We start from the raw sequence: 18,928 nt of genomic DNA on the forward strand, positions 1-18,928 counted from the left end.
CCCATTCCACCCTTGCCCTGCAAGGCATGCTGGAGAATGGCTCCCACTAATAGTAGTACTTGGACTGCAGCACTCCCAACATGCCAGGAACACACGGGTAAATGGGGGGGGGGGCAAAATTCCTATGCCAGACTAATTATTGCAAACAACAAGACCAAATATTATTAAAAATATGCAGCCGTTATTATTTAATGCTGCTGTAATCTAATTTATCTCCCGCCCAGTAAAATAGCTGCACAGTACCACTGGGACATCCGTTCCTCAAGCTCTCTCAGCACATCCCTGTTGAGCTCATACAGCTGAGGAAGATAGTACAGGATCTTATTCAGAATCTTCTCCTCAATAACTGGCTTCCCAAAATGCCTTGAGGCCTGAGCCACAGCATAACGGAAATCCTGCAATAACAGTAAAGGAATCTCCGCTAGACAAATGAATTTTATTAACAAGGCAAAACAATTCACTTCAGTGAGAGAAATAATATGTAATATAATTATAATAATGTAATGTGTTTATTTTAACTATTTGCAATATATCCTATACAAACCACACTCCCAGTTGTCAGGACAGCCTTGTATCTTAGACTCCAAATGTGTCTATGCTCAGACACACTTTGGAAGTTTGTCTGGGCATGGACAGGTTGGATCAAGGTGTGCCCTAAAATGCCCTGATATTTTTATTTTCAAATGCTGGGAGATATGGCAAACTACAATTCATTCTCACTAAACAAATCTTCAGTAATACTTCTCTGAGAGCGCAGTTCAAAATGAACCATAGCCTTTAGAGTATATAATTGACATTCACCATTTACAGCCTGTTATCCATATAAACTATGCATAGTGATGCAGTCATAATCAAGGCTTAGAAGTGTCATTTAAAACATGTATTATAAAGAATAAGGAATAGTCTGCTTTCTAAGATTTGAGTATAGCAGAAATCACATTGGAGGTCTTTAACCTGTATAACAGCACATCAAAAAATTGTGGACCTTCTTGTGGCTTATTATCATGGGGCCCAAGCATCAGATATGATTAGCATCAGTTATGATTATGATATAATTGAACAACTGCGAGATATTTTCAGTATATACACATAATCAGCTTTTTTTTCCATACACCAACAGCTGGAAGAAACGGTTCTCTGCATTTCCAGAAGCTCACTTCTTCTCTAACTATAAAAATTAAGTCAGTGCTAGTGGCGTATGTAAAAATAGTTCTGACGGTGCTTTCTGTGGGCGAATAGAAAATTTTTTCATGGTTTCCTGAAAAACAGGAAAGATACATGGCTGGCCTTTCATTAGTAATTATTTCCTGCAACAACACTTTGCTTGCAATCCTGCAGCCCAAAACCTCAAGACCTTACCAGAGCAATTTGTATTCAAGAAAAAACATGATATCATATAGAAATCTTCTCTGTACTACATTGAAATTGTTTTAGACTTCAATTATAATTTAGCTACATTAATCAAACTGCATTGCAATGGAATAGATATAACAGACTACTGGAACAGGTGTAGATAATTTTCACAATAAACAAAGCTTGTGTAGCTCAGAATACATTACAATAATAATTATTATTAATAAAGCACCGAAATGTATAGTGTTGCAAATATATATGGCTACATAACTGATAAAGGAAAAAACAAGGGTTCTGTGTGTACATTTTACAGGGGATTGTGATAGAGAATATTTTCTCCTCAAAAAATGAAGTCAGCCGTTTGAAACTGCAAAAGAATATAAAAGCTGACATTCTGAAAAATCATCAAACTGTAACACTCACAGAGATCACACCCATGTCTGGGACTGACATTCAAATTAGGCCCTGGTCTTAACAGCACCCCACAGGCTCAATATAAAGCAGTGGTCTATGGCAGCTTACAGCTGCTCCTATGGCATTTGCTAGATTTTGTAGATTGATAGTTTTAGGCCTGGTCACATCAAACTTAGTTGAAAAATGTGTGCAGCATATTTTTCATGCACAGGCTTTCCACTCATAGGACAAAAATGTGAAGTTCTATTTATTCAAAGATCTAGATGTATAAATGGTTGATAGCTGGAAAGGTGTTCTTAATAAATGCAAAAATAACTGTGGTTGAAAAAGGAGGGAAAGAGAAGCTCTACATACACAAAGTCATGTACACAGAGGCAAATATCACAAAAAACTACACATTCTTCATAACAGATACTTACAATATGCAATAGCTTAAGGGCATCAACAAACCTGTTGAACAAGAAGAGAATTATTTATATATGACTTACAAGAAATGTTAGTAGTCAAAATATTTTTATTTTGATTTCATGAGAAAAAAGACATTTTAAAGCATATGAAAATGTAAAAATGTCTGGAATGTAACAGCTTAGAATGGGCTAGATTCAAAAGGAGGGGAAAAAAACCTCTCCTGATTTACCTATTGATTTCCTTGAGTATTCTCAAGATAAATCATGACTTAAGTTTCTCTCTTAAGTGAATCTGGACAGAATGTTATAAAGAATACTTAACTAGGCATACATTCCAAGCTATTATTGAATACCAAATGGGCAGTCATAAGACCAGTCACCTGCTATGTTGCAAATATGATTTATCATCATATACTATTATCATCATATACTATTATAGCAAGACTGCATGTACACACAGAGATATTGTTATACAAATAAAAGGTACTGTACTTAACTCAAATGTACCAACCTGTCCAATTCCACAATAATATCTCTCCAGCAACAGGCCAACATATACGGTAGGCCGATGGCAAAACCATTGGATCATATCCAGACTAGGCATGACTAGCTTAAAGTGATACAGACACTAAAAAATGTATTTTCAAAATATTAATCTACATGAAAAGTTACCTATAGGTCATGTTGTCAGAGTTTCTAATGCTAACAGACTATACTGCTGCACATATATGGCAGCCCCCTCATAGGGAAAAAAGGGGGTAAGAAAGGTAATGTAAAAGGTACTTTTATGACAAAATTATGAATAGCATTCAAAGATAATGTTATGATAGATAGAAAAAAGTGATACTGATGTCAGTATCTCTTTAAGGTAAAGGCAGTATTAGCTGCTTATATTGTGTTTATTAGCACATTTTTAGCATCTAACTGGCTGCTAGGCTCAAACCATGTTGTGAAAAACACACTAAGGGGGTTATTTACCAAACTCTGAATGCAAAATCCTGAAAAATTGGTGATTTTTTAATATAAAATCTGACTTTTAGAAAATCACAAATTTTTCGGGAATTTATTATACCCCGAGGATGGAAAAAGTCCAAACTAGAAAATCCAGCATCTTAGACCTGTTGAGGTTGCATATAAGTCAATGGGAGAATTGCCAATGTTTTTTTTGATGTGCACTGGGTGTCATGCAATACCCAGAAGTTTTCGGGCAAAAAGCGTAAGAAATCTGAGTTTTCGTGTGAAAAATCTGAAAAAAATCGTGAAAATCTGATTTTCTTCCCACAAAGCAAATTTTCGGGAAAATCTAATAATAAATACGGTACACCAAAAAAACCCGTGTGGATTAGATCGGAGTTTGTGGCTGGAAATGTTGAGATAAATGCGGACTTTGATAAATAACCCCCTATGTGTAGATAGTATGCATTTGCCTTATACTTATGACTCACATCTGACTTTTCCAAATACTTTGCATCTTGAGATGATAACACTGCATTTGCATTGCTGTAAAAATCAGTGAGTAATTTTATGGATAAGAACTGTTTGCGAATATTCTTGCTGTAATTTAAATTTTATAGGCCTGGATGCTCACTATGATAATCATGTGAGACCTTGGTGAAACAAGGATGAAAAATACTATGGGTTTATAATGCAGATCTAAGCCTTCAAATCTGTCAGCCATTGTGTTCTATAGTTTAAGATGATAAATCGTTTGTTTTATGTTTTAATAGAAAAGGTATGCAGTTAATACTTACACTTTCTCTGAGCTCATGATCTCCTTGGCAATGTGATATGTTTTGGTCTTATGTGCAGCTTTGTTCTTCTGCAAGTAACATTACATTAATTCAAAATACAATATGAAAGCATTTATAGTAGAGGTAAGGTATCTTTTATCCAGAAATCTCAGATTAGTAAGAGTAAGAGTAGGCCTAGACTAGAGGGTGCTTATAGTAGCGTGAGTATGAGACCTTGGGAACATTAGTTTACATAAGCTGCTAGTACTCTCTGACAGGTTAATGCATCACCCCCCCCCCCACCATAGATTGCTGTGGGATCTAGCAGGCTAATAATAAGTACAATTCGGGAACAAATAATACCACCTGTACCTGTTTATATTCTGGATGGTCAATATCTGCTCTGCTGGAATCTGAGCTGAAGTCCTCTTCATCTGAACTGTTAATAATCTCTTCTTCATCAGAATGAATAATGCCCATATCATCATCAGCAAAGCTTGGTAGAGGATCACTGACCAGCAAAGAAAATAAACAGACAAAATCAGGTAGTTTAACTATAGGTAATGAGTTCTATAAAACAGGACCACTCCCTTTCTCTAAGTTGCACATTTACCTAGGGTCGAATATCGAGGGTTAATTAACCCTCGATATTCGACCGTCAAAGTAAAATCCTTCGACTGTGAAAATCGAAGTCGAAGGATTTTCCGCTATTCCTGCGATCGAAGGAATAATCGTTCGATCGAACGATTAAATCCTTCGAATCGAACGATTCGAAGGATTTTAATCCATCGATCGAAGGATATTCCTTCGATCAGGAAATTGTTAGGAAGCCTATGGGGACCTTCCCCATTGGCTAACATTGGCCTCGGTAGGTTTTAGGTGGCGAAATTTTTAAAGAGACAGTACTTCGACTATCGAATGGTCGAATGGTGAACGATTTTTAGTTCGAATAGTTTGATTCGAAGTCGAAGGTCGTAGTACCCCATTCGATGGTCGAAGTAGCCATATTCGACCATTCGAAATTCAAACTATTTTTCCTCTATTCCTTCACTCGAACTAAGTAAATGGGCCCCTAATTGTCTTTGGTTTACAGATAACAAGGAGCCGGTTTTCAGGGGGTGTTTAAGGGTATTATGCCCACATATATACTTTTTGTCCCCCACATTTAATCTCCTCCAGTATGGGCGACAAAACAGTGTTAATTGCTACCAGTAAAATATTTGTTTTGCTGAAGGTAATGATACTAATAGAAAGGTACTTTCCAACATTTTGTTACCTGTGCTGAAAGTGCACCCACAAGGTGACAAAATCAAGTGAAAGCTGTGGTTTAAAATAAGAGGATAGGGAAAATGCATGTCCAACACACTGAAGTTTTTGGAGACACAGGCTATGGTTGCCTTGGGCTGGTATGAAAGCCCAAACATAATGTACAACATGTATGTCCTGCTTCATTAGCTAATTAAGCTTTAGTTCTCAGTGTAATATACACCAACTTTCCGAAAAGTTTCAAAAAAGAGAGATGCTTATTTAGGTATAGGATATTGGGCCAATAACCCTAGGCTATGAGCACTAGGTTTTTAGACACAACTAAACTTCTGCTTTATAGTATTAAAAACAATCAGTGTTGCATGTGTATAATCATAGTTGCATGTGTATAATCATATATCCTGGTGTTTTAGGTTTAAAACGATAGCTTTATATCACAAATGGGAAATTAAAAATCTTGGTAGGTCATCTCAAGGTAGGATTTGTTTTTACAACATAAATGAAATGGGATATTTGACTTTAAATGATTCTGATCTGACTCCAAACCTGTAGAAGTCAGCCTTTTCAGTGTTGTGGGCCTTTGGCTTTAACCTCAGGGGAATATTAGCTGCTACTTGTTGCTGTGAAAAATAACTATAATTTTTTCTATTATGAAGGAATGAATGCCTAATGGAAAACAATGCAACCTATTTCTAGCCAGCTACAAGTAGTTCACTTTTTACAGAATACTATATTTTTATATAATGTCTTATATATTTAATCAAAGTCAATTGTAAGTGGAAAATGTAATAAAAGTCACACAATTTGTAATCAGGTGTTTGTTTTCAAGTAAATGGTAAGGGCTCATTGGTTGCAAAGGATTCGTAGACATGGCACAATATTTGTTGTTTTGATTATATCATAGTAAGGTCTTTCTCTTAATCCTAACACACAAAGCAAATAAATGCATTAATAAAGCATAATAAAGCAGAAGCATAATAAAGTCATTGTGCAGCACAACAGCTGTCTATTTCTGGTATAATGCTCGGGTTTGTCCTGATAAACACACAGTTGTTTTTGTAAAAATGTGAGTTGAAAGTTTCATGAACTGCAAAACTAAATATCATTTGGCAGAGTCCATGAAATGTACAGGGTAGCAAGCCTACTACATTCATTATTTGTCTTAAGTATGGCTGGATATATGGTTTTATGTAATATAGCACTACTTCTATACTGCAGTGGCACAACCTGTATACTAATTGACACTTTTAACAACATGGTATGCTTTGTAGTTATGCTTTATAGTTATATGTCATTTTGTATATGGATATGAGTGTAAATAAATGCAGAAAAAAAAGCATTGTTGCTGCTGCTTTTTTTTTTAGCTGTTTCACCCATTTTTCTTAGGATCCACCTACCTGGCCCTCCCTCCCCCACCCACTCCCCACCACGCGTGCAAGGAAGGTAAGAAAGCAGCCGGGGGGTTTCTTAATGCTATAGAGGAAGCAGACCCAGTGGTCCGTGCCCCCCTCTCCTCCAAGCCACACCATGACCACGGGGTCTGCTTCCTCTATAGTTACGCCACTGATTGCACAGTTCTGCAACTCCTGGGCAGGTGAATAGCTACAGTATGTTGGGCAAATCGTTTGTGGTGTGTCACTCAGACAGATTTCTGACTGAAGTCATGGATATATATATATATATATATATATATATATATATATATATAATCTAATGTTCCACTGAATATTTAGATGTAAAAATATCATGACATCAGGGCTATAAGGAAAATAAATACACTAGCTTAAAATCAGCAGTATAACCAAGTAGCTACCTACAGCATGTTAAAGCCTGCAGTTCAATGAGGTTTTACACAATGCATGTAACATAAAGAACAATATAAACCAAATTCAATGTCGCCTGTTAGGCACCTCCAAGTCATTGCATTTGCGCTGCAGAGTTATATACATGTATGGGATCCATTATCTGGAAAACCGTTATCCAGAAAGCTCCCAATTACAGACAGGCCATCTCCCATAGACTCCATTTTATCCAAATAATCCAAATTTTGAAAAATGATTTCCTTTTTCTCTGTAATAATACACCAGTATCTTGTACTTGGCACAAACTAAGATACAATTAATCCCTATTGGAGGCAAAACCAGCCTAGTGGGTTTATTAATTGTTTACATGATTTTCAGGTATACTTAAGGGGGTATATTAATTTCTATGAGTATTTATCAATGAGTGAAAGTGAAGGCTCATCCTTTGATAAATACGCCTTTCAAAATTCCATAGAAATGAATGGAGAGTGGCGGAATTTCCCTCTAGTGGACTGTGTCGATCTTTAACTTCAATCTTTGATACATATTCCTCAAGGTATGAAGATCCAAATTACGGAAAGATCCGTTATCTGTAAAACCCCAGGTCCCAAGCATTCTGGATAACAGGCCCCATACATGTATAACATTTTTTTCTTTACTTCACATGAAAGTGTCTAAGTCTGCAGAGGGACAGCTGTAACAGTATGAAACAATGCAAACATTCAGCAGACTGACAGACCTCCAATATTAAAAAATACATGGTACATAATTAATCATCTACTCGCTATAAATACTGGAAATAGTTAATGGGCATTTATGCATAAACAGGAAATAGAAACTATCAACAAAATTCCTGGCAATGAGGTTGATACCGCTGCTCACTGGCAGCAATAACATCTTTTAATAGGTACATAACAGTGCTTGATAAAACATGTTTTTACCAAGATCACTGTGTGCTTAATCATACCAAATTATATACTACATACTATAGGGTATGGAAGTGAGTTTAGAAGAGTGTATCTGGTCAGACCAGGGGTAACATCTATCTATATATAACCTCCCTAGTTGAGCCAGAAGAAGGCAAAAGAAAAAAAACATTTAAAGCCTCTCCAATTTGCCTCACAGGGGGAAAAAATTCCTTCCTGACTCCAAGATGGCATTCAAACTAGTCCCTGGATCAACTTGTACTATGAGCTATCTTCCATAACCCAGTATTCCCTCACTTGCTAAACACCATCCAACCCCTTCCTATAGCTTTCTAATGTATCAGCCTGTACAACTGATTCAGGGAGAGAATTCCACATCTTCACAGCTCTCACTGTAAAAACCCCCTTCCAAATATTTAGACAGAACCTACTTTCTTCTAATCAGAATGGATGACCTACTGGTAAATAAAGTATTAGAGAGTTTATTATATGATCCCCTTATATATTTATACATAGATATCATATCACCCCTTTACTGCCTCTTTTCCAGCGTGAATATCCCCAATTTGGCCCGTCTTTCCTAATAGCTAAGATTTTTCCATACCCTTTATTAGCTTAGTTGCCCTTTTCTGCACCCTCTCTAAATCAATAATGTCCTGTTTGAGCGCTGGATACAAAAACTGGGGCCTTACACCTGTTGGTGTAACTGTAAACATAAATCCTCTCAACTATCTCAGTTTATAGTTACCGTTCATGAGCTGCTGACTTCGTGTCGATTCAGCTTCCGTACCTAACTTTGTTTTTTAAACATTTTAATACACACTATTTCGTTTCATATAAATTTTATGTGGTTAATAAATAAAAGTTAAGTTTTATTCATACCCCTTTTGGGGACCTCAGATTAAAGAGTGGGTAGGTGCAATACTATGGGTCGTACTTCTTTTCTTTTTCTGTTTAATTATTCATCCCTGTGTATTTTGCAAGCTTATCTTTGTGATTGCCAAACCTCTTAATTTTTAAGGATTTATTGATGTCTGACATGGTGGCGAGAGACTGGGAAATTGCTAATGTGGTGCCGCTATTCAAAAAGGGATCCCATTTTCAGCCTCAAAACTATGAGAAGGTGAGCAGGGACCTCAATTCTGGGATGGCAGTGGATGTTATATACTTAGACTTTGCTAAAGCATTTGATACAGTGCCACACAGAAGGTTACTGGTTAAATTAAGGAATGTTGGCCTGTTCACCGCTTCTATTTTTGCTGATGATACAAAATTGTGCAGAACTATAGGTTCCATGCAGGATGCTGCCACTTTGCTAAGTGATTTGTCTAAATTGGAAAACTCGGCAAACTGGAAAATGAGGTTCAATGTTCAATGTCAATGTTACAGGTGTAATATAAAGAATGATAATGGTCTTATCCATCAACTGAGACATCTGCAAAATAACCATATTAAGGATTTTTTCTAATTAACAAGTGTTGACATAAACCCATAAACAACAGGCTCATCCACAAATATAAAATGGCTTTCCTGATATATACATTACAAAAATTGTACAGCTGTATGATTACCTTGGGAATGCATTTTTGTGCAATGGATAAATAGTGGGTTGGTTTGGGTCCTCTACTTCATAAATAGCTGGTTCACATTCACTTTTATCGAATACCAGAGCATATGGTAAATTTTCATATTCTGGGATTTCTTCATAGTGACGGACATTTTCATAATCTGGAAGACCATCACTTGATAAATAATTTGAAGATGTTACTTGTGGCTTCAGTGTTAAAGCAATATCTTCTTCTAAAGACAAAGAAGTATGTTTTTTTACAATATTGCCCTCGCTTCTATGTCTCTTTCTTTTCTTCTGGCAGAAAGGACTGCAAGAATCAGCAGAATGTGCCTTTGTTGGTCTTGACTTGTTACTCAAGTCGAGAAATGTTGAGCTTTCTGTAGAACAATGTCCATTATTTATAGTATTCTCTGGGGACTGGCTACCTCTACAAAGAAATTTCTGAAAGTCACTCTTTATACCGCAAACTGACAACTTCATGTTAAGCAGCTTCCGTAATGGGCCTTTTTTGGGGCTTTCTTTTTTTGTTCTTTCTATTCTTTCCATATCAACAGAAGACAAAGATTTAGCCCTAGACTTGGTGACTGTATTAACATCCATGTCACAGCTTGAAGAAACCTTTAATGATTCTGGACTTCCTAAAAATGGTAAAATGGGGTGAGGCAACTTCCATGCTGGTTTTTCTGAGGTCTGCTTTGGAACACTACATGATGATGCATCCTGCTCTCTTACAGAGTCATTAGCTTGTGAAATCAACTTATCACAAGACTGATTAAGTCTTTCTTCAGAAGCAGCTTTTTTTAGCAGACCGGATGCAGGCACGCTATGCCTTTGTGGCTTCTTTGGAACTATCCTTGGTGAATTTTCTGACAGCTCATTATTGGTACTTAATTTTTCAGTAGTGTCATCAGAACTCTTTTTTACAGGTGGTTGCTTTTCATAAATCAACTTCAGCTGTTTTGGTAAACTCATTGATAGGGAGCTGCACCGTACAAAGTTACTATTTTCCTCATTTAATGGTAGCCTTGTTTCTTTATTTGACTTTGATAACAAAACATCTGAAGGTTCAGCAAAAGTACCATTTTCAATTGTACTGCATTTGACTGACTTAGATGCAATAAGATTTTCACACACTGGGTCTGGAAGAATTCTTTCTTTGCATTTATTAGGAAGGTCATGTGGTGTTCTAGGTCGTTCAGTGTCTTTCAACCTACATTCAAATAGTCCTTCTGAGTTTATAGATAGGGAAACAGAGTCCTCTGTTAAGTCTGAGCTGCTCTCAATACAATCCTGCCGTACTAAACATGGTGTCCGTGACTTCCTTGGTTTAGGAACAGGGAGTACTTTTTGTGGAGGGAGTGCTCTTGCCAGGGGTGTTCTACCATTTTCTGCAGTAGACGGCTCATTAACAAGTAAATAACCATTACTGTGTTTATTTTCGATTTCGTTTGAATATGGACAAAAAGGTGAAACACCCTGAGTAGGTCTGGAGGAACTATCAGTTTCTGATTGGTTATGACAATCCACATGATTTACCCATAACTCAGGGTTAGAAGCAGAGTTTTCACATTGACTGACCTCAGAAGTGTCACCATTCTTTTGTTGATATGCATGTCCATTAGGAAAGGCATTGTGAGACATAACATCTTTCACTTTACCTATTTCCACCCCACTCTTAAGTAGCACTTGGTTTGTTTTTGTAAACTTTGATGGTGGGTTGCATGGTTTTCTTCTTGGTCTAGTGCATGGAACTGGTTGCTCACACATTTTTCTATTTTCCAAATTTTCAATTCTATCAATTACTTTTTGTGTTTTAGGCAAATATTCCCCATTTGGAGGCTTATGAGTGCAATCACAAGTGGAAGAACAGGTTGATATTATATATGTAGAACTTTCATTATCTTTTATTTTCTTTTTGCATTTCACACTTTCTGAACAGCTTCCCTTACAGGCATCTAGGCTTTTAATGTATGATTTTCCTGTCCACTGGGGTATGTCTTCTTGCACAGAGGATCCTTTCACAACTTGGGGCTTTGGTGCTATTGTCGGTTTTGATTTCTTAGGAGCTTGTACAGTGTTAGACAGATCTAGATCTGGCTTTGGTGCAACTGGTGGTGGGCTGTGCCTCTGCCCCAATACATTTTTGGGTTTTGGGGCAACCGGTGGTTTCTTAATTTCTATAATAAAAAATAATTTTAGTATCACATCAATAAATATAAATTATTTCTTACATCCAAAAATGATTGAAAGGGCTGATAATCATCATAAATACCAGTACTAATATTTAATGTAGTTATTACTGAAAAATGTATTCTAGCAATATAAGCACCCAATGCATGCATAGTATGTTAGAGGTCAATTTCTAGAAATAATAGCCTCTCTTTCTTTAGGAGTGTTTCCTCATTTAGAATAATTAATAAAACTGAAAAATTAATAGTTTTCTCCTAATTTCCTTTAAGACTACTGTATATGGGTAAGATTGTGAGGACAAGTGGTATTAGTGAGTTAAAGGAGAAACAAACCCTTTGTATGGGGGGCAGCTTGGCTGGGGGGAGGGGGTATATGTAGTATAGGGGGTAGGGTTTTTTTTATTAAGGGTTTGTTTCTCCTTTAAAGTGATACTGACACTAAAAAAAATTAATCTTCAAAATATTAATGTACGCTATAAGTTACCAACGCATCAATTTGATCTTTTTTTTTGCGGATAGATCTGCTTCTGTAAGTAATTGTTATTTGAAGCTCCTAAACGTAACTTGTTTTGTCAACCTGACTGTCCATTTTCAAACTGTCAGAATTTCTAATCCTAACAGACTACTGCTGCATAAATATGGCAGCTCTCTCATAGAGAAACATGAGGGATCAGATAGATGGTAATGTAAAATTACAAATATGGGTAATGCAAAATTATAAATAGCATTCAAAGACAATTTTATGATAAATGTAAAAAAAAGCTTTAAATTTCTGGTGTCACGGGGGCTTATTTAAAGGGATCCTGTCATCGGAAAACATGTTTTTTTCAAAACGCATCAGTTAATAGTTCTACTCCAGCAGAATTCTGCACTGAAATCCATTTCTCAAAAGAGCACACAGATTTTTTTATATTCAATTTTGAAATCTGACATGGGGCTAGACATTTTGTCAATTTCCCAGCTGCCCCTGGTCATGTGACTTGTGCCTGCACTTTAGGAGAGAAATGCTTTCTGGCAGGCTGCTGTTTTTCCTTCTCAATGTAACTGAATGTGTCTCAGTGGGACATGGGTGTTTACTATTGAGTGTTGTTCTTAGATCTGCCAGGCAGCTGTTATCTTGTGTTAGGGAGTTATCTGGTTACCTTCCCATTGTTCTTTTGTTTGGCTGCTGGGGGGAGAAGGGAGGGGGGTGATATCACTCCATCTTGCAGTACAGCAGTAAAGAGTGATTGAAGTTTAAAAGAGCACAAGTCACATGACTAGGGCAGCTGGGAAATTGACAATATGTCTAGCCCCATGTCAGATTTCAAAATTAAATATAAAAAAATCTGTTTGCTCTTTTGAGAAATGGATTTCAGTGCAGAATTCTGCTGGATCAGCACTATTAACTGATTAATTTTGAAAAAATGTTTTTTTCCCATGACAGTATCCCTTTAAAAACCCTTGGAAAATTAGCCCATATTCAGTAACCCAATCTGCGATTATCTTTTCCCAGCCAGCTGCAGGTAAAATAATGAAAACAATCGCCTGATGTTGAAGTTGAAATAGAAACAAACAATACAGCACAAATACAAAACTAAATCAAACTCAGAGGATGTTTGTGAGGACTGTACATGAAGATACATTTTAACCACCACTGTTCACCATTGTTGTCACAGTAGAAATAAAGAAAGATATTTAATGTAGCACATGTAATCCATGGGATAATGATGCATATTTACACCTTGTCATTGCTCTTACCCAATTATATTGACAATTACATTTTTCTGTTTCAAAGACACTAAAAATAACAAATGAGCACAGCCTAACTATCCGCTATGCCTAGAGTTGTAGAGAAAATACAGGACTTATTTCTTTCCTACTAATTATACTGTTATCAAGTACCGCTCTTTTCCAATATGTCTGGTAAAACACCAGTCATGTATCAGCCCTACCTCTGCTCCACGAGAATATTTTTCTGCAACATGCAAGATGTGAATTACAGTACTGTATAGTTTTACACTTTATCAGGTCTCTAGGTAACGGACTGTCTGGCTAGATGTATGCAGACATTTACTTTGTAAACTCGTCTACAATTCAAGAAGCTAAAATTTACATTCTGAGCAAGCACACAGTCAGACTAAAGGCATTATGTTCTGCTAGAGAAAAAACAGTTTTCACATCATGTTTCTATAAGTACTTTGTAAACGAGGCGCAGTGTTGAATTAGTGTGCTATGTGCCTGTCCAAAATCTTAGTCCATGGGGCTCCCTTACCAAAATATTTTATCTTCTCTCCACACAACTTTTCCCTTCCCCAGTTTTTGTCATTTCATCCTCTTTTCTGTACTGTTATATATTTCTCAGTACTTTCTTGTCTTTTCTTTTTCCCCATGTGTCTATTTCACCTTCCTTTCCTCTTCATATAATTTGAAGAATTATATGAAAGTATCTAAATCGAGACAAACCTCATGAAATGATGGACCAACATGGAACAACGACTATCCTATTATTTTATTCCCAATATTACCAGAAAATCAATGCTCAAAATAATTGCCTTCCAACACTATACTGCTACTTCTCCATTAAATAGTTTATCACCTGAAAGATTGGTACAATATACGTATGGAATTGTTATGCAGCAGAGGAGTCTCCTGAGTAAAATCTATTTATTTATTATAATTCATTTGGGATTTATATTGCCCTAATCTTAAATGAAATGGATGCTCTGTGCCAACTGGTACTCGTCATTAACTTTTTCAAGCAATTTACATCTCTGCCAAACAGGACAAACAAAATGTTTAAAATGATGTTCTGTAGTACCTGTAGTATTCCCTGTTTAAGAGACTTGTTCATCCACAATATTGTATTGTTTGAAACAGTGACATAAAAGGACTGCATTTGGGGGTCCCCAGTAGCAAACAGGTGAAGATCATAAGCATGTTTTAATTTAGGGCCCAAAACATTGGTAATTTGATCTATTCTACCAAGATGTTAAAACTGCTCATTAACTAGGGCCTCACTGGGCCTTCTAAACTCCTTGGCCACTCTGCTTCCTCTGTAATTGTCTCTATTACACAAGTAACAGGAAATCACCTACAAAGGATACTACCGTACATCAAATGTCACTAAGAAGTTCTCTGGCCTAATAATGACATTGATCCTTATACCTTTGTACAAGTTGTAACACTTCATGGTGATACATTTTATGCTTACATTTTAGAGGAGGCATTAATGATGCAGGATTTATTAAAATGCACATATTTTGATGAGTTAGGGATTCTGTCATGATTTTTATGATAGGTAGTTTTTTATTTCTAAATTACACTATTTACACTGCAAATAATTCACTCTACAATATAAAATTTCATTCCTGAACCAGCAAGTCTATTTTTTTAGTTGTAATATTGGTGTGTAGGCAGCCATCTCAGGTCATTTTGCCTGGTCATGTGCTTTCCAAAAGAGCCAGCACTTTAGGATGGAACTGCTTTCTGGCAGGCTATTGTGTTGCAGTGGGACTTGGATTTTACTATTGAGTGCTGTTCTTATATCTACCAGGCAGCTGTTATCTTATGTTAGGCAGTTGCTACCCGCTTACCTTCCCATTGTTCTGTTGTTAGGCTGCTGGGGGGGGGGGGGTGATATCAATGCACCTTGCAGTACAGCACTAAAGAGTGACTGGAGTTTATCAGAGCACAAGTCACATGACTGGACGCAGCTGGGAAACTGTCAATATGTCTAGCCCCATGTCAGATTTCAAAATTAACTGATGTGTTTTCCTATGATAGTATCCCTTTAAGTATTTTTTATAAAAATACATTTTACACAGTGTTTTACATTATAAACAGCAAAAAACCTTCCCTTGAATTCAGCTCTCCCACTAACTATCGACCGGTCTCCCTTCTTCCATTCGCATCCAAATTACTAGAAAGGGTTGTTTACAAACGCCTGATCCAGCATCTCACTCACAACTCCCTTCTCGACCCATTGCAATCTGGCTTCCGCCCATCACACTCGACTGAAACTGCACTCACCAAAGTAACCAATGATCTTCTATTGGCAAAGTCTAAAGGTCATTATTCCATTCTAATCCTTCTAGATCTCTCTGCAGCCTTTGACACAGTTGACCACACACTCCTCCTTGACATTCTACACTCAGCTGGCATTCGGGACACTGCTCTTTCATGGTTTACATCTTATCTGTCTGACCGTTCCTTTAAAGTTTCCTTCTCTAACTCTACTTCTACTACTTTCCCACTCTCTGTTGGAGTTCCTCAAGGCTCTGTTCTTGGCCCCCTGCTGTTCTCGCTCTATACAACTTCACTAGGGAAACTCATTCAGTCATTTGGACTTCAGTATCACCTTTATGCTGATGACACCCAACTCTACTTGTCTACTCCTGATCTTTCTAATTCTGTCCTTTCCCAAGTCACAGACTGTCTCTCTGCTGTCTCCTCCTGGATGTCACAGCGCCACCTGAAACTGAACCTTTCTAAAACAGAACTCATTATATTTCCTCCAAGATCTTCCCCTGTCCCTCAGATATCACTCACTGTAAACAACACCACCTTTCATTCCACCACACAGGCACGCTGCCTAGGAGTCATCTTAGACTCTCATCTGTCTTTTTCACCACACATTCAAACACTTGCAAAATCTTGCCGTATTCAACTGCGCAAAATTGCTCGAATACGACCCTATCTCAGTTCAGAATCAACTAAAACATTGATTCAGTCTCTCATCATCTCCCGCCTTGATTACTGCAACTTACTCCTCACAGGTATTCCAACAAGTCACCTTTCACAACTCCAATCTATTCTAAACGCGGCCGCTAGACTCATTCATCTATCTCACCGCTCAACATCAGCTGCTCCCATATGTATGTCCCTTCACTGGCTCCCAATCTCTTCTAGAATCAAATTCAAATTACTTACACTTACATTCAAGGCCCTTAATAATGAAACCCCTCCCTATATTTCATCTCTAATCTCCAAATACACTCCTTCACGAAACCTACGCTCTGCTTCTGATCTTCGCCTCACTTCTCATCTGGTCACTTCTGCCCATTCTCGTCTACAAGACTTCTCTCGGGCTTCTGCTTTTCTCTGGAACTCTCTGCCACAAGCTGTCAGACTTTCTCCTTCCTTCCAAACTTTCAAGCGCTCCTTAGAGACCCATTTGTTTAAAGAGGCCTATTCGATGTACCTTAATCTGTATCAAAAATGACAAAGTGTTTATACAATCCTAATGTCTCAATTGTACCCTAACCTTTTAGTTTGTAAACCCTATTGTACTCTGTAATCCTTGTCTGTTATCCACCATTTATTTCCTGTTTGCTATAACTGCAGTAAAGCACTGCGTATCTTGACAGCGCTATATAAATAAATGATGATGATGATGATACAACCAAGGATCCAAGTTACATTTTTTGCAGCTTCTATACATTTTTTAACCAATTCAACGAACAGGCTATTGTTCTATCCACTATATTTAATCCAAATTACCAAATTTGAAATGTATAAGAAGTTTTCTCCAATGCATGTTATCCTGTACAGATAAATCAAACTTCAGTAAATTATCTTCAAACAAAAGTCCGGGAACTAGAGTAGCCTGGGGACATAGGTCACATTAGCTTATGTCCCTAAGGTTCATTGACTTGAAGGCCCAGGCTGCCCATGCTGTTTTACTACACTTTAAGGGACAGTTTACAACAAACAAGACAGTATATTGTTTACACAGGTGGTAGTTGATGAGAGCAAGAAAGCTATGACTAACAGGAGGGTCTCCCTTTCCCATTGCAAACACTGCAACACAGGAAATTACTCTCCTGGATTGCCTTCATATCTACCTTCTTAGTTTCAGCCTCATTTTTTAACTTTATGTTTTATTAATGTTTAATTACAGTTTAAGTATATAAAAACAATTGCCAATGGTTATGCCATGCATTTTACATTTAAAAAATAACAAATAAAAAAAATCTTTGTTTTAATAAATTAGCCTTCCCCATAATTTATTCATGGTGTTCATTAAGGATCATATTTTTCAAAGTGTGAAAGTAAAGCTCACAGAAAATTCATTACTTTGGAGTTTTTAGAAGCACGTGTTTTAGTGTGTTAAGGTTAGAGTTCACCATTTGATAAATACACTTCAAAAACCCAGATATTAATGAATAAGTGTTTTTTTCTCTGTGGCGACTTCTAATTTCACACTCTGATAAATGTCCCACAAATGTGACAGAAAAGGTAGTTTGTTGCAAATTAGTTTATTTTCATGCAAGCTCAAGGAGAAAGTTTGTTTATGCTTTCGTTTTTTTGTGAGAAATTCACTGAAAAAATGCCTTTCAGCCATAGACACTGGAAAAGCACATCTGGGGCTTTAGTTAATGATTTTCAAGATAGAAAGTGATAAAGTTTGTGCTGAAGGATTCACAGAAGTGGCAAAGAAAGTTATGTATCAAAAACAATGACTGATAAAAATGGAATTTAAAGGAATTGTTCAGTGTAAAAATAAAAACTGGGTAAATAGATAGGCTGTGCAAAATAAAACATGTTTCTAATATAGTTAATTAGCCAAAAATGTAATGTATAAAGGCTGGAGTGATTTGATGTATAATAAGTCAGTCAGGACACTACTTCCTGCTTTTCAGCTCTCTTGGTTTACACTGACTGGTTGCCCTGGCTACCAGGCAGTAACCAATCAGAGACTTGATGGGGGGGCACATGGGTCATATCTGTTGCTTTTGAATCTGAGCTGAATGCTGAGGATCAATTACAAACTCACTGAACAGAAATGTACCATGTGGCCCCCCTTCAAGTCGCTGACTAGCTCAGAGTTAGAGAGCTGAAAAGCAGGAAGTTGGATTCTGGCTGTTTTATTAGACATCTGTTCACTCCAGCCTTTATACATTACATTTTTGGCTAACTAACTATATTAGAAACATTTTTTATTTTGCACAGCCTATCTATTTACCCAGTTTTTATTTTCACACTGAACTATTCCTTTAAGTCAAATAAACTGTATAGTATTGCTAGGCCATGTCCTGTAATGTCTACTCTTACAATAAACAGGTGGACTTCAATATTTTTAAATAACTGTTTGTATATTTAGCACCTCTGGTTAAAACTAGTCTGATAATATGGTGAATGAGGACAATTAAAGTAAAACTATACCCCCAAAATGAATACTTAAGCAACAGATAGTTTATATCAAATTGAATGACATATTAAAGAATCTTACCAAACTGGAATATATATTTACATAAATATTGTCCTTTTACATCTCTTGCCTTGAGCCA

The 18,928-nt window shown here is 36.8% G+C and overlaps 1 protein-coding gene across 1 annotated transcript in view; it reads right to left on the reverse strand.

Annotated features, from left to right (window-relative positions):
- Positions 1–18,928, reverse strand: part of fgd6.S (FYVE, RhoGEF and PH domain containing 6 S homeolog) — a 41,136-nt gene that overhangs the window by 16,600 nt on the left and 5,608 nt on the right. Inside the window, exons 2-6 of the mRNA XM_018256006.2 lie at positions 9,470–11,645; positions 4,277–4,415; positions 3,926–3,993; positions 2,187–2,217; positions 244–395 (exon numbers count right to left, since the gene is read on the reverse strand). Of these exons, the coding sequence (XP_018111495.1) occupies positions 244–395; positions 2,187–2,217; positions 3,926–3,993; positions 4,277–4,415; positions 9,470–11,645 (2,566 nt within the window). The remainder of the gene's footprint in view (positions 1–243; positions 396–2,186; positions 2,218–3,925; positions 3,994–4,276; positions 4,416–9,469; positions 11,646–18,928) is intronic.

This window comes from Xenopus laevis, chromosome 3S (assembly GCF_017654675.1).
Source record: "Xenopus laevis strain J_2021 chromosome 3S, Xenopus_laevis_v10.1, whole genome shotgun sequence".
NCBI lineage: Eukaryota > Metazoa > Chordata > Amphibia > Anura > Pipidae > Xenopus > Xenopus laevis.